Source organism: Oryzias latipes, chromosome 14, assembly GCF_002234675.1.
Source record: "Oryzias latipes chromosome 14, ASM223467v1".
Classification (NCBI taxonomy): domain Eukaryota; kingdom Metazoa; phylum Chordata; class Actinopteri; order Beloniformes; family Adrianichthyidae; genus Oryzias; species Oryzias latipes.
Genome location: NC_019872.2, coordinates 25282891 through 25306801, shown reverse-complemented (window position 1 = coordinate 25306801; position 23911 = coordinate 25282891). Strand labels below are relative to the sequence as shown.

Below are 23911 nucleotides of genomic sequence, written 5' to 3'. Positions count from 1 at the left end.
TCATGACAATTTGAATATAGAAACACTCATTAATGCAAAGAGCTTAACTTTCTTTTTATATGCCCCAATCATGAAAGAGATTCCAAAAGAACAAAAACTACTATATTTTTAGTAGGTCTTTAAGAGAAACACATCAATTCCACATTTTACCCAAACTTGTCTATTTTTTTTTTCAAAGTAGTTCCTGCTTTGTGAAAGCATGGCTGTCAGCTATTGCACAAAAACAGAAAAGTAATGATCTGTGTGAAGGCTTATTTTTTGTCATTTTGAAACATGGAACATTATTTTTTAGGGAAGGACACTGGGACTTTTATGAGTTATAAAAAAAATGTAATAATATGGTGGCTAAAAAGAAACAATAGTTGATATGGACAAAAATTCTGGTTAATTTCTAATAGCTCATGAAATGTTACACATCAAATTTGTCTCGATTTAGAGCAGTCTAGAGCCATCTAGTGGCTCAAATGGCAAATTGCATCTAAGAAAAAAGCTAAATAGATTACAACTACTGAAATTGAAAGACAGCAATAATACAACAATAAAAGATTTCTTTGTGTTCTATAAATATTTATTTTAAATACAATGTCTGCAACTTTTTTTTAATTATAATAATTGCATGAATCATAGTCTCGACCAAATGCTTTGAAAAAGGCAGCATCCTTCCTTGTAAAAAAGCAAATACGTTTGCTTTTTTTTTAACCCCCATAATATTAAGCCCCTCTCATGCTGCCCTCCAGTGGAGTCCTCAGGTTTCGTGTATGTAAGGTTTAAGATTTCTGCCTCTTTGTGTTCACCTTTCTGTAGGATTTCATAAAAGACTGATAGTTTCTCCAATCCAGTCAAAAGTTACAGAATTATTTTCCTCTCTCTTTTTTTTTGTATTTCCATCCCAAAACAAACACCATTTTTTAATGTGACATACTTTTTCCAAAAATGTGTACCTTATTTTGGACTATTTTGCTGCAAAACTCAAATAAATTTGAAATTTTTATGTTTAAGCATGAAATGCAAAAAAAAAAGCTCCTTGTAATTATTCTTTTAATGAGTAATTTGTTTTGCTGCTCTGACAGTAGTCTGGATTAGGACAAATATATAGCTTGCCTTTAGACTTGCAATGTAGCTATAAATTTATTGCAAGCTTAAACATAACATTGCACTACTTCTACGCTCTGGTTTTGCCACGATTTGCTCTCTTTGACTCACATGATCAGATGTTGACTTCAGTATATTGGAAACTAATGAGGCAGCTCTTTGTTTTCCCTGTTCATTCACGCAGGGCTCCCTGTAGAACGGCACCAGAAACACTTTAGCAGCTAGGTCTTTTTGCTTCCTTCATTTCAGTTTTTGACAGAAAAAAAAAACAGGAAATGAGAAGAAGTCATTGTGAATGCTCTGGTTGGACTTGTTGCTTTGATCTTATTTCGGGGCATGAGGAAGGAAGGGACAGGGGGTGATGAATGTTTCGTTTGCTTATTTATTTAAATACCTTTTGTTGCAACAGAAGTACTGATCTTTGACCTACTTGGCTGAACGGGCTTTTAAGCTATTCAAATTCAGTTTAAGTTCCCGGGTTTTCATTTCAAACATGGTTGCATGCAGATTGGAAGGTTTTTTTCCCTTGTGCTATCTTAGATGACCCCACCCTTACATTGACGTGTTCTCCCTACCATGACAAAGGTGGATAAAGGTGGAAAGATTTCATGTAAACCATAGACACCAGTGAGGTTCAGAAATAATTGAAGAAAAAAGGTTCAGCGCACTGTCTAGTGGGTCTAGATGACCCAACTCCCAGCGTTAGGGGAGCGCTAGGATAGCACAAGGGTTAATCAGATCATGTGACCTGTGGAGTTTGAATTCAAAATATTTTAATGGGGTTAGTAAAGCATGTCAGACTAAACTTTTGAGCAACATCACATCAAATTTGATTTTTCGGTTTATTATAAACCCTCAAGTTTATTCATATGGTTTTTTTCCAATCTACAAAACTTTAATTGATATTTAGGTGTTCCCAAAATGCTTTTGTTTTTATATATAGTTCTAAAAACGACAGTAAACAATTAGTCATGAAGATTTTTATCCTGTTGTCAGAAGTATTAAAAAATACAATTGTGCAATGTATACATCTGAAGGCTGTACTACTAATAAGCATTAATACATTTTGCAACTTTATATAAAAAAATTTAAAAAAAAGCTTTTACACCAAAAGTGTGACTTAACATGGTCCACAGGGCTGTCTATTTCCTGCTCGACAAAAGTGATGCAGTTGTACACAGTGCCCTCCTGTGGCGGATGTGAAGAACTACAGGTTGTGGAAGCTCCTCTGAAGGATGAAAAAATTAAAAATGTTGAGTTTTGCTCATGGCTGCATATCTATATAATATGCTGACGTTATAAACGTATGCGTATTTTAAATCTGTTTAACTCAAAATGGAATTTTTGGTTTGCCAAGAGCCAAGATCAGGGAGTTCCCTTTTTTATTTTTATCTGTATTTTTATCGGTGTACAACAGTGCTCTGTTGTAATATTACTGTATACAACAAATAACATCTGATCTGTGCTAAACGTATTCTAATGACCCAGTTTTACAGCAACTGTTTCATGATCATTAAACCATGTATAATAACGTTTATGATCATTTAAATTTATAATGCATAACAAGCAGTTTAATTTTCCTGTAACAAGTAGGACTACTTTTATTGTTAAAAAATTACTGTAATAAAAGTTGGACTTTTTTTGATAATACAATCCATGAAGCTAAGTTTTTTTTAAGAGGTTTCATTCTGTGGCTAAATAAGTAATTTTTAGTACATAATTTCAACAAATGACAAAAACAAAAAACATTACCAGTAAAGTTTAATAGTTTGTTACATCTAATTTATATATATATATATATAAAACACATACAATGCCCACCCATCCCACTCTTGAACATTGACACCATGTTTTGCAATGTTTTAGCATTTTTTAGCACAATTTATCATCTCAGAGAGAGCCAAAAATATTTTTGCACTACATTATATATTTACTTCCAAGTTGTGCATATAGAGCATTACACATAAAGATATTAACACTTAAATGTCTCCCAGTATCACCAATTCCATAACATTTTGATATTTTTTCATTTATATTTAATTTCCAAATATTTTTCCAAATAACTGACCAAGAGGATAGTATGTGAAAGCTGTACTGTATATTTTAGTGTTTTTTTTTCATAATGTTTTACTTTTGTTTTATGGCACCAACCTTTTTTCTGATATTTTTTCACGTTTATGTCACTTTTTTTTCTTTAATTTTAAATTTAGAATTCAAATTCCAACCGTATACGTTTATTATATTATTGTTATTCTTCTTTGTGACGTGTGCTGATCTCAATGGGTTTGACCTGGTTAGATGAAGATGAATAAATCTTAGATTTTTTTTATTTCAATACAAACTTTAAAATTATCCATATATGTTTTATCTGGATGTAATAACATCATTTGTCTTTAACCGACGATTTCCATTAAACCCCTAGAAGCATCTCCATTGTACTTTAGTGCCGCAGACCCTCTACGTATGTGATCTGGCGTAAAACATAAATGCCCAAAGCAATGTCATCACATCAAACCTGCCACTGAAAGCCAATAGAGCCCTCATACTGTAGACGTTTAGCCAGTTAAATTACTTTTTGAGGACCCCTTTATTTCCCACTGCTTTGTAGCGGATAGAGCCACTAACTCAAGCAATGCGACATCCACTGAGTTTACATTCACATCAGTAAAGCAGCAACGCTCAGGCGACCTGCCAAACTGACCACAAGGTGCCCAGTGTGATGCTGTAGGCCACAATGGCCACCAAGTAGACTCTGAACAGCAGCACGTCCAACACGTAGCCGACTTGGAGCCATTCCTTGGCAATTTCCCGGCACCTGTCCCTCTTCTCCAGGAAGCCGCGTATTGCCGTCACCTCCTGCAGGATGTTGTCCATGACCGGTGGGTTGATGTCCCTGGATGAGGGGGGACGCAATCCAAGCATCCCAACATCTCGTTCCTGCTGGCTGTGCCTTTGGCCCATCTCACAGGTATGGTGGAGGGTGCACTGGGCTGCAGGACAAGATGACATTTGGATGAATTGCATACACTTTCATTCACTGGGCAAAGGCCAGGATGATTCTAACAAATGTTCATGTTCATGCATGACCCACACTGATCCTTTTTTGAATATTCCCAATGGTCTTTTGATTATGGTTTTACCATTTTTAACTAAAATACATAAGTGTCATTTTCTAAGACATAGCTTCTGCAGATTGGAAATTGGTTTCTGAGTTGTGGCTAAACTGTTGGCACAGAACAACCCCACCGCCACTCCCCATCATCATTTACAGGTGGATGAGATCAGAATTTTAAAGTAAGTATCTTCCTGATTCACAACAATTAGAATAAACAATTAAGCTCAAAATTGCAATTTTGAGCTTAATTGTAATTATTAATTACAATTATTATTTTTTTTTTTTTTTTTGATGTCCCCCATCGTCCGTCATGGTTTGAGTTTCTTGCCTCAGTTGTAAGTTTTGTTTCTGTCATGTTTGAGTTCTGTTTCCTGTTTTATTTTTAAAGGTTTCCTGCATGTCATGGTTTTGAGTTTTACTTCCCTGGTCCAAATCTCTCCTGATCGTTTTCACCTGTGTCTTGTCAGTTCTGTTTGTATTTGAGTCTTGTCTTGTGCTGGGGCCTGTTTCAGAAAGGAGGTTCAACCAACTCTGAGGTTGAACTTGAACTCCGAGTTGGTCAATCGGGAGATTAACAACTCTGAGTTTTCTGTTTCAGAGAAGCTGATCCGAGTTAGATCAATCAACTCTGAGTGGACTGATTCGGAGGTGAGCGTGAGCACCGCGACTATAAGAAGCCATTATCAATGGAGCGCAGATATCACGAGTCACCATGGCAACCGTGAAAAAAAGAGGTCTGCGTATTTTTCGCCAGCTGAACTTGACGTGCTGCTGCAGAGTTACAGTGAATATGAGCACATATTCCGGAAGAAAAGCAACACCGCTGCATCTGCAAAACAGAGACAGTTAGCGTGGGAAAACATAGCTGCTCAAGTTAATGCCTAAGTTTGCATTTAAATCATTGTCATAAAATATTGACTGTAATAATTTTTTAAATAGCGTACGGTGTGAAATAAAAAATGGGGATATTTAGGAGTACTTTTGAAGTGTTATTCCTGGTGTAAATGCATGAAATGCTGCATAGTGTACAGAACCAATCTGGGGGGAAATGCATTTAATGTCGGTAATGTTAAAGGACTTTCTTGTTAACCTTCCCCTCTTGCAAACATTGGTCAGTTTAATATTAATACATGCAATTGTGTTTTTAACAGTGAATTTTTGTCTACTGTTGAACCTTTCGCTGCGCGAAGACTTCTCCTTTCTTTTCTCTCGTCTTTCCGACCGTGGTCAGAAGCGCAGGGGAGATTTCCTTCAGGGCCGAAGGGAATTCTCCTTCGGGGTTCACTTCCCGTTCGAAACCCTCAACCTCCAGAGCGGATTAAGAATGACTCCAAAACAGTTATTCTGGGAATGACACCTTCTCTTTATTTAACTAAGTGCTCCGTCCTCCGAATACACAATATATACCAAGCACCCATCTGCACCTGCAATCGCCCCTCCCCTTCTCTCTCGTGGCTCGCACCCCGCTCAGCACACACACGCTGCAACACTACCCTTGTATTGATCAAGTGGTATAGGTTTATATGGGATTAAGAAAGTAAGCAGTGCTAGCAAATTGTGTTTCCAAAAAGTAATTGTTACATTAATCTAATTCAATGTCCCTGATTTCATTTTCATGTAGATGCAATCCTGCAGGAATTAAAAGAACATGGCAGCAGCTAAAAGTGAAAAAAAAAAAATCGAGTCTTCTCAAAATCCTCGTAAATGTAATTCTCTACAAATTAATGCAGCCTCCTCGTCTATTGGGTCCTCCAAAAAAGAACAAGCCATTCTTGTCACTTAGACCGTCTCTGTGTGACGGACATTTGGGCAATGAAGGTTAAAGCGAAAAATACCGCTTCGTCTTTAAAAAGGGGAGGGGACCGGCATAAACTTTGAGTTTGGAGAATAAAACCTGCTCCCGACCAGGTTAGGTTCACAGCATAAGTAACCATGGATACGGACTCCGAGTAGAAGTTACCTCTCTTTCAGAAACGGGTTTGACTTACTCTGCTTTCTCTGGTTTAACAAACCTCCCATTCTGAAACGGAAAACCCAGGGTTTCCCTGATTTCAGGGTTAATGCACTCAGAGTTTACACTTAACCTCCTTTCTGAAACAGGCCCCCGGTCCAGACTGTCTTTTCCCTGACCGTCTTCTGCCCTGTTTGTCTGTTTACCTGGTTAACCTACAGTAAGTTTTGTTTTGTTTTGTTTTCCTGCTTAGCAGCACATTGTGTTTGTTAATAAACCTCTGGACTTGGAACCGTGTGCCTCCCATCTCTGCATTTTAGGTCCTTCATGCTCATCAAGCCTCGAACCCGACATCGTCAGACAAATGCCACAAGAACATGTTAAAAACAATGAACATTTTCCACAATTTCATCGAAGTGCGTCTTTAAACTGTCTCAAAGATCTAAAAAGTAAAAAAAAAAAAAAACTTTATATTTTGGAACAAAAACATGAATTTATTTTCTTTTTCAAATGCTTTCATTAAATTATTGACTTTAAACTGTCCCAAGAGGAGATGTTATTTAAAACACTCAAATATGTAATATATTAATAAAAAAAAAATCTTTTCCTCTTTATATAACAGGTTTGGCATAAACTAAAATAACATAATAAAAAGTTCATGTTACCTTTTGACCAATTTCTTTTTTTTGTATTTATTTGTTTTCACTTTTTTTCCTTTTGACTTTTTCAATGGGTATTTATCCCATGCAAGTAAAATGTTTAGTTTTTTCATGTTATTTAATAATACAAACAAAACATCCAGTCAATGAGAAAGTTGTCTAATAAAATAACTGAATGGAAACGCCTCCTTTTTTCTAACCGCTTTATTCTTTCACTTGACTAAAACTCTCCTATGTACCTTACCTGTCCCATAGTTGTTTTCCTTGTAGTGCTCCAGGTCTGAGGCCTGGGAGGACAGTCTGGAACAGAGGCGGTGCTTCTTGCGGATGCAGAAAAGGACAGGAGCTCTTTCCAGAACCAGGTACTTCACCCAATGGGGAACCGGCGGCTGCAGGTCCTGCTTGTGAACCAGGCGCACAATCAGAACCGTTTCCGTCAGGCTGATCACCAGCAGGGCCATGCAGACCACAAAGTACACGCCTGCAGGACGGGGAAGTAATACTAGGTTTGTATACATTAAAATGTGATTATTTTTGATGAAAAATGTCTATATATGCTTTAAAGAAAATCTTCTCTGAATGGTCGACTACCTATCAGTGGCGTTCCTATGGCTGTGGCAGGCAGAGTGTCAGACACAATAATGAGGAAGACCGAGTAGCCTAACAGCAAAGTGATCTTAAAGGAAACTCTTTCTCCGCTGTCTGGCGGCAGATAGAAGCCAACAACGTCCATCACCATCAAGAAGATGCTGGGCAGAAGCAGATTCACGGTGTAAAACAATGGCCGCCGCCGGATCACCACCTAAAAAGAAAAGCCAGGTATGGTTTTTGAAAAAATATGTCCACAACAAAAGCAAAGATTGATAATTCTTTGTGGAGGCTTTCATTTTAGTGCCTTTAAATGGATACACAAACTGTTTTTGAACCCAAATGAGTCGATGTGGGAAAAGAACACGGTTCTGAAGCGACATTCAGCTCTTTTATCCCTCCATGGCGGTTCCTTGGCTTTCAAGAAAAAAGCTAAAAATATGATTGAGGACTGGGTTTTTAAAGCAATATGAGCTAAATTATGATAATGTTATTAGAATAAGCTTACAGCACATATTCCTACCTTCTGCTGCACAACAGAATCTGGTTGCTGTTCAGAGGCAAAGATCTTAAAGTATAGAATAGCATTTACATGTATGAAATTGCACAGAAAAAAAGGAATTTGCACCAATGTTGTCGTGTATAAATTTAGAAGTATAAGAAGACATAGGATGATGATATGCCAAAGTAATACTAATAGTAAAAATGATGTTTGACTTGACTTTGAAACATTAGGAGGATCCTATTTGACACGGGGTGGATTTTATTTTGAAAGGAACCATGGTATTTGAAAGGAAAATAAGTTTTATAAAGTTTTTTACATTAAAATAGTATGTAACACTGTTTGATGATTCAATGATTGTAAATATTTGAAAGCATTTTGGAATTAGTATCGTAATGGACACAGAAACAAAGTGTTTTCTAAACAATAACGTGGGACTTGGTAGCATTTTGCTTGGTAGGAAACTGACACAAATGGCTCATATTAGCATTTTAGGTTACAGACTCCTGCTATAGATAATTAAAATCTATGAGGGAAAGTATCAGCATCATCTGTTGTCATTTTTGGTGTTATGTAAAAACAAAAATACCTGTGCAAAATCTAATTTAAGCCAAATACATTTAAAAATGAGACTGCAATAAGGTTCAATGTTCAGAAATTCATAAGCTTACATGGAACTTCATCTCTGCATAATAGTCGTCATTGTCCACACTGAAGATTTTGTACTTGGACAGGATGTGGAGGAGCTCCCACTCCCCTTGGTTCATGAAGACACTCTTGTCGTCCCTCAGCTTCTCAGGGCTTCGCATCAGAGTGATGTTTATGTCATCAACTACAAATGGAACAACACATCTGAGCCGGCATGAAACACATCAACCCTCACCTAACAACCCTGCTCTGTGAGCACAGATCCCAGCGTGGGGCAGCAAACCAGCTGCTCTGCTCTGGACTTAGAGGAGCTGCGTGAAACACATCAATTACAGGTAGCTTTCTCCTAACTTGCCTTTTTGTGTTGCAAACGCATAAATTCCAATCACTTGTGGTACAATTTTACCTTTAACTGTGCTCATTTTTAAACAACAAAAGCATCTCCTGAGCCACTAATTCAGTTAATAAAGACCTCCTTACTGGTATGCAGCCAGCTTTGGAAGGTGAGGCTGCATTTCTGGACATCAAACGGGAAGTTGTAGATATTGAGAGTGCAGGCTGTGACAACTTGGATGGGCTTGTAGTTTCGCACCAGCCCATCGTGTGTGACATAGACGTAAGGGATGTCTGGAGACTTCCCCACATCCACGCTGGAGATAACAGACACAAGTGACAACAGCGATGCTGGGAGGAACAAAGCGAAAGGCTCACAAACCATTAACAATTACTCTTACAACTCGTTGATGAGGATGTCGGGGACCCACACGTTAGCTGTGGGAAGAGAAACTTGTTTGACTTCCTCAAAATCCTCCGGATTCCACACCAGGAATTCATCCGTCCACGACTGCAATAATCAACATCAAAGAAAGGTGCTTGAAAAATGTAAAAAAGAGGTAATGCATCAATGTTTTATTGAGGAATGTCGCTACTATTTAGATCGACAAAATGACAAATTGCTCATCATATGAATATCTGAATCGCTCATCCTTCTTACTTGTCTGTACCACACGTATGTTGTCAAAACCTGGTTCTTCTCATCCTTTAGAGGAAAACATGAAGAAATCAGAGTCACTGAAAACACATAATTTGATGCAAGATATCAGGTTGCTGGTGGCTGGTCTGGTCATTGAATAAATAACCATTAACCCTTAGAAGTCCGGGGTCTTTTTAAAGTTTTTGGCTTCACAATTTGCTCTGTTAATATTTAGTCAAAACCCCAGATTCTTGTTTTTTTTATATATATATATATATATATATAATTATAGTTTTCCTTTCATAACACGATTCCACAAAGAAACTGAAACTGCCCAAAAATCTCACTTGTCAATTTGGATTGAAATATTTTTATGTTGTCTAACAAAGATCAAACATGATGAGACAAACTAAAAATGTATAAAGCTTAAATCAAAACCAAGACAAATTCAAAACGATGTGAAAATTGTCTAAATAAATCACTGAACTACAGCTTATTCAATGTTCTAAAGGTTTATTCAAAGGGTGTCATAAAAATGTGTCATAGCTCTTTTTATGTTGGGCTTTAACCAAAGGTTTCAAAATAGAAACTCTTTAAAATCTTTACGCTAAATTTGTGAATGTAAACTGTCTATAGCTGAAACCAATGTAAGATGCTATTGGAAAACTCACATGTGAGGACAAAGACTGCTAAGGGTTAAAGTTTTTCAAACACAAAAGTACTATTTTGCCAGCATAGATGCGAAACATGGTGAGCTTAGATTACGTATTTATTAAGGTATGTGTTTATTTAGAACTGATCAAATAAATACACATAGGTGCAACGATAATTCACTATATATGCAAAGTTCAAAAACAGCCAAAGTCCAAAACCCTTTTTCAATTCAGTCCAAACTCCAGTTTATATAAACCGCAGTTTTACAGAATTACATTAAATAAAGACTAAAACGCTCTAGTTACAAAATGACATCAAAGATGCAAATGTGTAAAGCTAGTGTGCAACCACCAGCACTGATTAAAGACATGCATGAGTTCCAACTCACCACGTTGAGAATGGAGTAAACCATGAGGTCTATAGCAACGATGGTGGACGTCCTCCAGTCCTTTACCGGCCTCACGCCTTTCTTATATCCTGAACTCAGAAACTCAGACAGACGCACCAAAGTAGCGTTGGCAAACCGTCCGCTGCTGCTGCTGCTGCTGCTGCTGCTGCTGCCCAGTTTTTTTGCTGAAAAGACACAAAAGGGGTTAAGCGTTTGCTTTGACATACTTTATTCATAAGCAAAAGAGTGGGTCATTATTTTGTTAAAGAAGGTTCAACTACATGAAGAATTGACAGACTTTGGTCTTCTGATTGGATTTTCAAAACTAGTGCATATTCATGTAAAAATGTCATCAAATGTCTTTATTTTCTGTTTTTCCAAATTATGTTATTGAAATTTGACATGTAGCACACAAAGTTTGGAAAACCAACCAATAAACAACACAAATCACAACAGCAAAAGCAGACCTCAGCAACTAAAATACAAAACATCCAAACGCATAAAGATGCTTCTATTGTCTGTCCAGTCTGGATCAGTTCACTGTAATGATGTTATCATTTTCAAACAATCCCACAAATATTTTTTTGAAAATGTTAATAATGGCTTCAAAATTTCTAAGGTGACGATCGTAGAAATAGAAGTTTTCTGTGTTTGAGGCATTGCAACTTAATAATCCCATTGTAGCCTTCATAGCCAACATCTGTAGACATCTTATAACATTTTTGTTCAGTTTCAGAGAATCTGTTACTAGTTGCCGAAACTGGAGTAAAGTCTGTCCTACGGTCAAATTAAGTTCTTTGCTTTCTAAGAGAAACCAATAGCCTTAAATTACCATAAGCAGTGAAATCAGGTCCGGAGTTATGATCGACATTTAGGGCGGTTTGGTGAATTTCCTGGATTTCATTTGCAATATATGCAGGAAGGGATAGAAACATTTTGTAGAATATTTTATTGCACCTTTTTATTTTTGTTACATAAAGATTTCTTCCCATGAGTCGGGCTACAGTTGATTTAAATACCCAGCTCTTAAAAACTTGATCTTAATTCAATGTTTGCAGCTCAGAATAAAATCTTGATTTTAAAAAAAAATGCCCACGTTCTTGGTGGCAATCCTCTGAAAGCTCCAAATGTTTTATTTGTCTTAACCTAATAAAATGTCTTCGTTTTTAGTTGTTCAATTCTGCTCTTTTTGACTTTATCGCATCAAGCACTTAAGCCTTATCAGCATCTTAAACTGAAGCGTGTTATTGGAACAGGTCTATTAAAAGCAGTGCTGTTTTTTTAGTCTGGTAATCTACAAACAAGCAAGACATTTATGTTACTCTGATAAATGTTGACACAAAATACATGCTGCCGACTCAACTGAAATGATCCAATAATGCCACTTGCTTAGTGGTTGAAAAGCTTTCATAAAGAACTTTAATTTAAAAGTGAAGATGCTTTTATATCTAGAATAAGCTAAAAACATCACAGAACGTTTGCAAGTAAAATAAAAAATCAGAAGTTCCTGTACCTGTGCATGCTCTTAATGCTCCATCAATCAGAATGAAAAGAAGCAATGCCCAGGCGGATGAGGGTCTCATGGCTCTGGTCCACCTCTGTTTTCTGTTCAAAGTCACTCTGATGAAAGGCCACGGGATCCTTAACACACCCGTCGACTATATGCATCACTTCACCCTCATCCACGATGAGATCTTGTTAGTGTCAATCGGGTCAAGAGGGAGCATCAATCTGCCGCGACGCCACTCCTCCTCGTTCAGTAAAGCAGCAGCTGACTGTGATAAGTGGAGCGGAAAAACCACAGACGCTCTCCCAGGGCTGCTGAGAGTGGATCATGTTTCCCATCTGAGAAATGATTTCATTAAGTAATGCAACATCACTAGAAGGGCATGACAGTGATAGTCAATTAAAAAGCTATTAGGCAGGATGTCGTCTCACCTGCAGATGGAAGTCTGAGTAAACATTGACGTCTTTTCACTGTTTTAGTTGTTTGTAGATGTCTGTACGTAAATATAACCAAAGTCTTGTAAAAGTAAATGGTCTGAACTAAAATCAACAGAGCATTTTGATGATTATTTCCAAATGCCTCAGAAAGCATCAATCAAAAGGGACCATAATGTAACTGTCTAATACATATGTGTGCATGTTTGACAAAAAGGTGTAAAGACATTAACCTATGGTATTCTCTGAATCTCACTGGTCTTTCTACTGATGTGAGAAGGACACTGACCCCCCCCCCCCCCCCCCCCCCATTACTGTAGTTTTCATTCAAAATTCAATGAAGGCTTCAAAGAGTTTTTAGCTTTAAGATGTTTGTCATAACAAAGCGATACTAAGAGTTATGACTCATAATACTGACACTCATTTGAATAAACCCTTGGAACACTGAAAAACCTGTAGTTCAGTGGAGCTTCGCCTGTTTTTTTTGTTTTTTTTACCTTTTCTTTGCTTTGGTTCTAGATTTATACATTTTTAATTTGTCTCTACACATTTAATCTTAGTTATATAACACAAAACAGTTTGTTTTTTGCAGTGGAAAATGACAAAAGTTACAACTCAGAATTGTGGTGTTTTTGTTTTTTTACAGCTTATTGTGGAGTTTTTGTGTAATTAAAAAAAAATATATAGATATATGTATATTGTTCTGATTGTATAAGTATTGTTTCGCAACCCATTCTTTAACAGTAATCCGACATTAAAAATACTAAATTCACCTCATTGTTTGGAGTCTCACTCAAAAGAAAGCCAACAATCACTTGGCTGAAAAAAGTACCAGGAGTTAATTAAGAGTCAAGTGCAGTAAAAAAAACAAAAAAAACAACATTTTATCACTTTCTAGACTAGATTTCTTATTGTGCTCATATATTTTTTTAGTACGTGTTATAAAAAAAGACCTTAAACAGTTTAGTTTTCAGGGAAAATGTTATTTTACTTGTTCCATGGATTCTCAATCCTGTTTTATGGTGATTTACATAAAACATCAATTAAATGCATAAAAACTAGCATTGTAATGGTGTAGTCTTAAAACATGTAACTTCTAAGATATTTGTATTATATGTTTTCTGTGATGCATGTCTGATATTCATGTATTCAGAGTTGAGCTCAAAACACTGCTGTGTTTTGTGGCAATAAATGATAATAATCGAAATACTATCATCATCACCATCAGAACAACAGTTTGATTTCTCCAGAGAAATGTCTCCTGGACAGTTTCAGCTATTAGAATTTTTATTACCAGGAAACATGACAGACCTTTGTTGGGCTGATGTTACCTAACAGAAATAAACTGTTATGGAAACATAATTTGAGATATTAAGCGTAAATGTAATTTGTGATTTTTTGTTATCATAGTGTGTAGCTACACAAATGGATAAAAATATAGTAATAAGAAATAAAGGAATTCACGCAATGACTTAAATAATCACTTTTTTGTTCTGTCTCTTTGATTACATTTAAAACTTCATTCATGTCAGCTTCTTACATTTATCATCAGGAAAAAAAACAATTTAAAAGATTTATCTGTCTTGAAGGAATTTGTTTTCAGTACATTTTTGTTTAGTATTTTTTTCTGTTCAATTTTTAAAAACAATGTAGATCATTTAACTATTTTTTTTTAAATGTGTGAACGTGTTCCTTACTATCAATCAAAGGAAAAATATAATAGTTTTTACATTCAACATTAACTCTTAATCTATTACCACAGAGATTTTCAGATACACTCTGTATGGAATGTTTCTTCTTAAAGTCACCGTGTTGTTCTTTTGTCTCCAGGTAGTTCGGAGCTTGTGTTTGTTTTTGCAGGATGAACTTTTGACCAATTAGGCTCATACCAGGTGGACATGCATGGTGCGGTGTGTTGGTTGGAATGTTCATGGAACCTCTCACTCTGTGCAAATCCTAAACCCTAAGTCCAGCTAAACATTCCCATACCATAACACTTCCCCCTACAAACTCAGTCCTTGATTCAGTCGTGACTGTGGGACTTTCAGACTTATTCCTGTTGGATTTTACCCCCGGTTTTTGAGCATCTATTGATGGTAAAAGAAAGAGAGTGACTGATGGTCTGTCGCTTTTATATTCACTTCTTTATTATATTTTTAATTTACAAAGAAACCAACTTTTTTCAGATTTTCAAAATGAAAAACATACCTATGGAAAACAACAAATTTAAGCTGCAGAGTCTTAGCACACATGTATGTGAATATTAAGCATGGGACTGGGCTGATTACACATCAAGCTGGTGTTATAGTAAAATCCAGATATAATTTCATATTGAGTTTTTACAAAATATATTCGTTCTTGGAAATAAAAAGAAATTCAACCAGTATTTAAGGATTTGCAAAAAAGGTTTTCCAACATAATTCAGAATGGTTGTATTTAGCGTTGCAGACATAAAGCTGTTTGTACCATTTAAAAGTAATCCTGCATGTCAACATGTTTTCAGGTTAAGCAAAGCTCCAGCTGGCCCACAGGAGCAGCAAAGTGCTTGTATACAAGGCAAGGACAAAAAGATAAAAGCGAAAAAGTAAGCAGTCGAGCCGCAAGCAGAGGGATAGCCATTCCGACTGAGCCAAGGACTCGCTGTCCTCCTGGGCAAAACCCAAACGGAGGGAGACCAGCTCCTGGAGGAGCCGCTCCAGCCCAGAGGGGACTTCTTGGATCTCATTAAGGGACAACAAATCCTCCTCCAGTGAGTAGTCAACATCAAAGTCTGTGCAGAGAGGAAAGACATTACAAACAATGAGTCACAACTCTTTTATTTATTTATTTTATTTTTTTAAAGAGATGCTAAGAGAATTTGTCAGCTCTTCACACAGAAAATCTGCAGTTTTTAAAATCTGTTGTTTGCCATGTTGTTTTTGGTTAACAAGCTTGAAAAAAAAGATGAAATAAACCCTCATATCGCAAATTCTACTACCAGATGATGTGTCATTTTAGCTCATACCTTCAGGCTGGTTGATGTGATCCAGGGTTTTGATGGAAGTGAAAATGCTGTCAGTGTAGCTGTGACCAGCAGAACCGTACTTGTCCAGCAGGCAGGCGGATAAAGACATCTGCTTGACCTCCTTCTCACTGTGATGGAGCAGTTTTACCACCAAAATTGACTTAGTGAGGCTGAGCATCAACATAGCCTTACATGCCACGAAGAAAACACCTGGGAAGAATACATTAAAATTAGAAAAGGTTCACGCTTCTTATTAATAAAAACACAAAGGCACTTTTGGTATCATGACTTTTTTTTTTCTAGATTCAAAAATAACTTTTTTTGAGCTCCCATCTTACTGTGATGTCACTGTTTTTCTAGATTTTGCTGTTATTCTGATAGCAAAATTCAAAATCCGAATCGAATAAAACAAATTTAGTTTAAGAAAAAGCTTTGCAGTTTTCTGAAATGCTACAGTTTTTTGTCGTTTTTCTGAATATTGTTTTTAGAAAATGGTAGATTTAGAAGAATCAGCAACGCAAAAGTGAGTTCTCCCACCTATGAGCGGCGTTTTGACAGCAGAAGCAGGCAGGTCATCAGTGAGGTTGACTCTGAAGACGGTGTATCCCAGAAGAATGCTGATCTTAAAGGCGATGCGCGTGCCACTGTCCAGAGGAAGGTAGAAGCTGACCACGTCCACCAACATTAAAAAGATGCTGGGGATGAGGAGGCCCACTACATACAGCAGGGGGCGCCGGCGGATCAACAGCTAAAACAAACACAAGAGCAACAAACTGAGAAGACAACCTTCATTTTGATGCTTTTCAGCAGAAACTCCAGTTTGAATAAAACTTTAAGATTTTATTTACTCTCAGATTTTATATAGGAAAACAGTTTTTTGATATGTTTAGCTTTTATGTATAGCACTTTGTTTCCATTTTTCTACTGTGTTACAGCGCTTAACAAATAAAGATGATTAGTTTCCTTAAATTAAGATTCTTTTTTTGCTATTGAAAAACTTCTTCGATAAGATTATTTTTCTTGCAAGACTGGAAATAAGACATGTTTTTCTTGAAACAAAAGCCTTTTTACTTTCAGTTTATGCAGTGTGTTTATTCAAAAAATGTGAAAATGATCTGTTCATACTAAACTAAATTACACATTTTTATTTTCGTTTCCTTTTTTAAAATGTATTTTACACAAGTTCCTATTGAATTATATGTATTCATGATCCTTTTGAGTTCATGTTTCACTTTTTCAATTACCGATTCGAAGCCCATCGAGACGACTGTTGTTGTGAATTTGGGCTGTACAAATAAAAACGAATTGAATTGAATTGAACAAGTATTTTAACTTTCATAAAGATTAGATCCAAATCTTTGCTTTTTCAGTGAAACACGAGCAGTCCCGTCACCAAAACGTCCTCGTTCTCTAAGCTGAATAAATAACAGCCCTCTCAACCCCTGATCTCCACCTGCAACGGGCTATGGAGGCATTTGGCCGACAACTAACAAGAGGTCCATTGATCAGGCAGCCACTGAGACAGTGTCATTATGGTTGCTCACCCTCCCCAGTTCATTGGCTTTGCTCTCTAACCGTCTCTTTCCTTGCCAGAAGCAGCCACATTCTCATCATTTGGAATTATCGGCGCTGCTCAATCCGTGAAGGTCATAGCCAATTGCTTTATCCTTTACAATTCTAACACACAGCTGGGAGGGGGGTCACTGGGAAAGGGTTTTTAGACCGCGATCACACTAATCATGAGTGCAGAGTAATCAACTGTTGCAAAGCTGCTTTAATTCTGCAATGGCTTATAATTCATCTAAATCTGGCTATTTTATTCCTCTTCCTTTCTTTTTCTAAAACTCCCAGTTGAATCATAAATACTGTGAATCGACATGACACATACGTTGAACTGGATCTGTGAGTAATCCGTGTTGTCTTGACTGATCTGCCGGTACTGTGAAGGAATGGACAGCAGCTCCCATTCTCCATCATTCATGAACTCCCGCTTGTCATTAGCGATGGCGTCTGCACTCCTCCACAGGGCCAGATCTATTTCATTCACTGCAGAGACAAACATTATTATAATCATAAGGCAGCAAGTATAAAACCAAAACACACTAAATTAGATTTTTTTTTTGGAGCTTAAGTGTTTTTTATGTAAGTGTTATGCATTTTGGTCAGTTTTTTCCTAAATGAAAACACCACCTCTTTTTTTACTGCAACCCTTGTGCTATCCTAGGCACTTTAACATTGGGAGTGGGTCATCTAGACCCACTAGACAGTGCTCTGAACCTTTTTTCTTCAATGATTTGTGAACCTCACTGGTGTCCATGGATTGCATGAAATCTTTCCACCTTTATCCACCTTTGTCATGGTAGGGAGAACACGTCAATGTAAGGGTGGGGTCATCTAAGATAGCACAAGGGTTAATCCAATTTTCATAGAAAAGTCTTTAAATGTAGGCCTAAATGCAATTCTTCATCAGAATAATAAGAATATGTGCTTTAAATGTATTTTTAAAAATAAACCACTCACGCAATAGATAAAACTTTTAACATTATTTTAAGTTATCTGACATGCTAAAACTTAATAAACAAATTAACCAAAACTATTTATTCAAATTGTTGTCATTTCTCTTCAAAGGCTTTTTCTAACTTGCTGAAATTTGAAGCTGAGTGGTAAAAACAGTAAAAAAAATAATATAGTGTTAGTCAATGAGATGTTTTGGTTTGTTGACCACTGTACATACAAGATATGAAACACACCTGAGTGAAGCCAGCTGCGAAAGGTGAGGCTGCAGTTCTGCTTGTCAAATGGAAAGGCATACATCTCCAGGCTGCACGCCAGCACCGCCTGGATGGGCCGGTAGTTTTTCACCGAGCCAGAAGAGTTGACATAAACATAAGGAATTGGAGGTGACTTTCCCTCCTTCACACTGGAAACACAGGAAATAGATGCGAACAGAAAGAAAAGGGAATTTTAGTATAGTCCACTTTGAGATCATGCCTCACTACCCATGACTGCAGCTACATTCAAAAAACAAAAATGTTTCCTCTAATTTGACTTTAATTTAATTTTGTTCAGATTTGCTGGAAATTACTGATATATTTCACTGGTTAGCCTTGTATGTAACCAAATTTCAAGTTTTAAGAATTTAGAATTTTTATTTTATTGCCATTTAAAGTAGCCAATAATTCATTCATCTTCTAAACTTCTAATCTTCTTGTGATGTTTTTCTGATGATCGAGGAGGACATATATGAAGAATTATTTGTGATGTAAAATTACATTTAGTTGGCCACAAGCGTCTTGCTCCATTCTGATGCATCCACTTGAAGAGACAAATTGATCTACGTCTTTGTTTTCCTTGTCTGAGATAGTATCTGCCTCAAAGCTGTACAGCTGAATAGCTCCAATATTACTTTCTTTTTTTGTTGCACCGCTAATGTCAGGTTGGGGGCGTGAGGGGCTGTAAGCCAGTGGGAGAGAGTGTAAACAAAGGAATCATGGGAAATGAGGGGGCTTACTCTGCGCCATCAGTCCCACCCACAACTAAAAGGTGAAGTTCTATTTAATTAAGGAGGCTCTGCAGAAACAATGTCCTAGAAAACAACTGTTTTCTTTATTTTGACTGAAGATAGTATAATTATAATTAAAAGACAACTGGGAACGCTATAAAAACAGTTTTGGGTCAAAGTGGGTCTAAGTAAATCTGTTTAAAAAATGTATCCCTATAGTCAATAATATACAAAGTGAATTTAATCTTGCTGGTCAAAGTAAAAAAATAAATAAAAAAAATTTAGGTGAGTAAAGACGTTTCTGGAACTTCTTACAATTCACTCACGATGACATCAGGAACCCATAAAGCATCGGACGAAAGGGAAATTTCATTGATGCCATCAAACTCTTCTGGGTCCCAAACGAGAAATTCATCCCTCCACATCTAAAAATAGTGGAAAAAATTAGAAATTAATGCAGAAAATTATTGAAGATGACAAAGTCAAAAATGCTGAAAACAGTTGAACAAAAGGGCAAAGACAAATAAGAGCGAAACAGACATCAAAACAAACTTCAGCTGCTATTTGCAATAGTAAAAGTTTTACACAAAACAGTATTTTCATACATTAAACCAAAATGTTTAAACATTATGTCAATTTTAATTTAAAAAAAAATGGTCAAAAGGTATATCCCCTTTTTTATTACATATGTGGAAAAAAACTAATGATAGTGAACATTGACAGCAAACATACCTGTCTGCACCAAATACTGGTCGTTATACTCTGAGTCTTTCCATCCTGAGAGAAAAAACAGGTTTAAAATATTGTCAAATATTTGTCTTTATGTCTTTATGTCCATTGTGATTAAAAAAAATACTGTTGTGCTGTCATCAGCAGACAAATGTAATTTATTATCAAAGTTCTTCATCACTGACTTCTGAAAAGCTGAAAAGATCCAGATTTTAATTTTATTTAAACTGCAAAATTAAACTTAATTGCCTACTTTTGCATTTCTTTTTACATGCAATATACAGTAAATGTAGCTCAAGCCAAAGCTAAAGAATCTTGAAGTTAACTCTAAATATTTGTTTTATATTTATTTTGTTTTGTTATCTCTTTATTTTGAAATCTATTAAGCTACAGAAGCATCTAAAGCATCAATGATGAAATATAAAAATAAAAAAAATGTAATACTAGGGGACAATAAAAATGTTTGAGTCGCAGAAAATTATATTCACCACCATACATTTAAATGATTTTGAATGTCTTTTTGCAATAGGAAAAGTGTGCATCATTCCATGCAATAGCAAAAACATCAAATCAATAAATTTGACGCACCACTTCAAGAACAGACTGCAGTATAAGGTCAATGTAGATGGTAGTGGTACTGGTCCAGTTGTGGACGGGTCGAACTCCAGAGTCATAGTTCCTTAAGAGGGTTCTGGTTAGCTGGTTTAGTGAGGATCTCTTTGGCTTTACCGGTAAACAATCAGCCAGGTGAGCTGAAACTTAAGGGGAGGGAAGAAAACATGCAAGCAGCAATTCAAGAAGTTAGACTACCGTGCACACATTTTTTATTTTTCCCTGTTTACATAAAAAAAAGAAATGTTTTTTTACCCTCAAAAATGCGGTACAAACATTAAAACCTGTCTTGTGCATAACAGTAGACACAGTGAATCACTACAATTCTACGTATCTGTTCAAATAAGATGTTTAGTTAGTTCATAAAATATTTTTTTACCATCAACACTTAATTTGGACCAATACGCAAAAAAGCAAAACAACAATCGTGCTCTGGTTTAACACTCAAACGATAAAAAAAACACTCTAAAACATATTCTCTATTAAAAAAAAATGATATCAAATATAAATATAAATGACCTTTATTAGTGGAAATCAGTGGATAATGTTGGAATAAAGAGTAAATCCTTTCTTTGAGATCAGATTAACACACTGCCACCGTCTCTGAATGTAAAAGAATGTCTTACCTGAAAACAGCAGCATCATCCAAATGAGAGACATTGAGCAAATATCAGAATGCTCGTCTACAAGATTTACATGAAAATATTTCTCTGTAAATAGTTAAATATGCAGTTTCCAGTGATAAGTTCAGCAGAAGCAGAACTGAGAGGAACAGTAAACCTGCCTCTCAGACATGTTGGTTAGACTAGTATTGATTTTCCATAACAGGGGTAACAGGATATGAACGATAGTGAAACACCTTAGAGACAATGATGCTATGACATCCACTGGTTTCTATAAAAGATAAACTTGTTGCCAATCACAGCAACACGAAGAATATGAAAACAGATATTATTGCAAACAATAATACTAAATAAGATAACAATAATTTTTGTCCTTTTATTTTCTATTGAAAGAAAGGTAGGTATTTTGTCACAATCTTGAAATTGACATAAAGCCTGCCTGATTAAAAAAAATAGTCCAAGCCTATTTACATACCCTACCAATATTTCTTTTAATCTATTTTACTCTATACAGGCTTTGATTTATGTTTTTACCAAACTTTCAAAATAAAAGTCATAATTACACCACATAGCCCCTCACCTGAATGTAGAATGTTCTTTAAACTGTTTTCTACTTCTATAGGGTTTTATGTTTAATATAATTCAAACAAATACTAGATATTTAATTTAATTCATGAATAACAGCAACATTTTTACAAAATTTTGAAAGTAACGACCACAACACTAATTAAAAGCAGAGGACGTCATTGCCTCAGGGGTTGCTCACAGCTTTCAATGGGGCCCCCTTTGACCCCAATCATAGACACCCCTGCCCTGCCCATGTGGTACAATCCAAACAAGTACTAACAAAATAAATAATATGTTAAATATCTTATCAGAAACTTATGAATGGATATTTTTTAACTAAAAATAACTCTCTAAAAGTATTTAACTTCTCAGAGGGTAAAAGTTATTCCTCCGTTTAGTCACGCGCGTGCTTTCCCTTGTGACCGCGCGCTGTTGAGTGACTCAGTGAGCGCGCGCAGCTGCCGGGTCTGTCGGTCGCTCGCGGCGCTTGACGGATGGAGCTGGCTTGAGTGGGACTGAGCGCAAAGATTCGACGAAACTGGAAGAAATTAGTGGGGTTCGGTCTGCAATGATTGCTGAACAGACAGAGAATGGAGATCAGTCAACGAAGTCGGTGAGCGCGAGATCTAAGGAGTGAAAAACTAACGGAAACTAACCAAACACAACAATTCTAACCTGCATATCTGTCAAGTTAACAACATGTGTCGATTCAGTTTCAAAACCAGACAGAAAGCATTTCTTTTACATTAAAGTATGTTTAAAAACAAAAAATTAACAAAAATCTTGCATATTATTTAATTATATTTGATATTTATTTATTTATTTATTACAGTGTATTATTATGTGTTCGTTTTGCATTCCACGTTTAAAATTGTTGCACATTTTTATAGACACATTTGTTTTGAAGTACAGATGCATACAATATCAAAGTATTTCCCTCTTGTTTTTACATGAAAACAGCTTATTGAACTAGATTAAACCAAATGCTAACAAGCACCTTTTTTTGAAAAAAAAAACGTCTTGTTCCCAGAATTTTATCAATTTTAGGAATAAAGAAAAGCCTGGTGTATGTCTAAGGTAAAAATAAAAATGAAAAACCTAAAGGTTTGGCTCCATTTGCTGTTGGGGGTGTGTGTCTGGGGTAAAGAGGAAGAGTGGCACCCAGTGCCCAGTGGCACGGTGAGTGGAATGATAAACAGAAGCTTGTGCTATCCGTGTCTGTGGACGAAAATAGAGACTCACCAAGTGGGTCTCAGATAGCCCCTGGTCTCCATATAAGTCTGGTCTGCCTCCGCCTGTGTGTGTAAATGTGTGTGTGGCACAGGGTTACAATGACATGAACACCTGCTGTCAGAATAGCAAGCTTTATATATCACCTGACTCAAGCCATGCTGTATTTGAAACAGTCATGGTTTTGTAGGTTAACGTCCCACTCTGATCGTTTTTTGGTCTGTTGTCAAAGTGTTTTTTTGTTTGTTTTTTTATTATTATAATCATGCCGTAGATAACCAAATTAAAAAAAATTAGAAACTGTGCTGTTTCCAGGACACAGTTTCCGCAGAGCTGCAGTAGTTGTGGGCCGGACCTTTTGTATTGAGCAACGCCGCCCCTCTCCTCCCCTCTGCTGAGAGCACTATTTAACCCTTGTGCTATCTTAGATGACCCCACCCTTACTTTGACGTGTTATTCCTACCATGACAAAGGTGGATAAAGGTGGAAATATTTCATGTAATCCATGGACACCAGTGAAGATCACAAATCATTGAAGAAAAAAGGTTCAGATTGGTGGGGCTGGACCAATGGTGGGACTGGACCAATGGTGGGGCTGGACCCCCTGCCCCTCCGTTCTGGCACCGGGACCCTTCCTTGCTGCCTGTCTCTCGGCACCACGAGGCTCTGGCCTCCAACTGCGGCTGGCTTGCCGTTTCTGGCTGCCCGGCCGCTCTGGGAGGGGGGGCGCCTACCGCGGCCGGCTGGGGGGCCGGTTGCTCGGGGGAGCCTTCTCCCCCGGTTGTGCCCATCCGCCCGCTCCTCCCCGCTCTCACCCAAACAAATATTGCACACAGGCACATAGGGCCCCGGGATCTGGATGGGAGGGGTATGCTGGCGGGGCTCACTGGGGATGCCCCTCTCTGGGTTCTCGTTGGCACCCGCCCTCCTCCCCGCTTTTTACTTGCATATTAGACACTCTGATTCATCTAGGGCCTTGTGGAGAGGGTCTGGTGGAGGGGGGCACGGTGAAACATCCGTGCTCACCTTTCGCTGGCCCCCCCCACAATTTTAACTTCCTCTGTAGACACACACACTGCATGCTAGCAGCACACACACAGCAAATACACACCACTCACAGAGGGACCCCGGAG

General features: G+C 37.1%; 3 protein-coding genes across 6 annotated transcripts in view; 1 reads left to right on the top strand and 2 right to left on the bottom strand.

Annotated features, from left to right (window-relative positions):
• Positions 1–2057: 2057 nt before the first annotated feature.
• On the bottom strand, positions 2058–12406 carry LOC101164994 (5-hydroxytryptamine receptor 3A-like). The gene is made up of 9 exons (XM_023962802.1): positions 12370–12406; positions 10571–10755; positions 9550–9594; positions 9290–9399; positions 9036–9205; positions 8579–8739; positions 7409–7619; positions 7062–7298; positions 2058–4082 (listed from the first exon to the last, which is right to left on the bottom strand). The coding sequence occupies exons 1-9, from the start codon at positions 12404–12406 to the stop codon at positions 3772–3774; spliced, it is 1467 nt and encodes a 488-aa protein (XP_023818570.1). The 3' UTR covers positions 2058–3771.
• A 1783-nt stretch (positions 12407–14189) lies between these two features.
• On the bottom strand, positions 14190–20384 carry htr3b (5-hydroxytryptamine receptor 3B). Its single transcript, XM_023962756.1, has 8 exons — positions 20335–20384; positions 19750–19794; positions 19333–19442; positions 18266–18435; positions 17404–17561; positions 16053–16263; positions 15516–15725; positions 14190–15281 (listed from the first exon to the last, which is right to left on the bottom strand). The coding sequence occupies exons 3-8, from the start codon at positions 19440–19442 to the stop codon at positions 15016–15018; spliced, it is 1125 nt and encodes a 374-aa protein (XP_023818524.1). The 5' UTR covers positions 19750–19794; positions 20335–20384; the 3' UTR covers positions 14190–15015.
• A 1619-nt stretch (positions 20385–22003) lies between these two features.
• The window catches only part of LOC101164496 (ubiquitin carboxyl-terminal hydrolase 28), a 32795-nt gene continuing 30887 nt past the window's right edge, over positions 22004–23911 (top strand). For 3 of the 4 annotated variants that reach the window (XM_020709129.2, XM_020709130.2, XM_011483920.3), the window contains exon 1: positions 22005–22161. In XM_020709129.2, the coding sequence (XP_020564788.1) occupies positions 22117–22161 (45 nt within the window). In that variant the 5' untranslated portion in view covers positions 22005–22116. Of the gene's footprint in view, positions 22162–23911 lie in introns of all 4 variants that reach the window. The other variant, XM_020709131.2, reaches the window with a different exon arrangement.

Bases quoted from the DNA above. Each gene is read 5' to 3' on its own strand.
- LOC101164994 (XM_023962802.1), bottom strand. From the start codon at position 12,406: ATGATCCACTCTCAGCAGCCCTGGGAGAGCGTCTGTG. The intron at 7,299-7,408 runs GTAGTCGACCAT...CCCGTCCTGCAG, and splicing joins CATAGGAACGCCACTGATAG to GCGTGTACTTTGTGGTCTGC. The intron at 4,083-7,061 runs GTAAGGTACATA...CTTGTCCTGCAG, and splicing joins GGAAAACAACTATGGGACAG to CCCAGTGCACCCTCCACCAT.
- htr3b (XM_023962756.1), bottom strand. From the start codon at position 19,442: ATGTGGAGGGATGAATTTCTCGTTTGGGACCCAGAAGAGTTTGATGGC. The intron at 17,562-18,265 runs GTGTGTTTCATA...TTGTCTCTGCAG, and splicing joins TCGCAGCTGGCTTCACTCAG to TGAATGAAATAGATCTGGCC. The intron at 15,726-16,052 runs GTGGGAGAACTC...TATTCTTCCCAG, and splicing joins TGTCAAAACGCCGCTCATAG to GTGTTTTCTTCGTGGCATGT.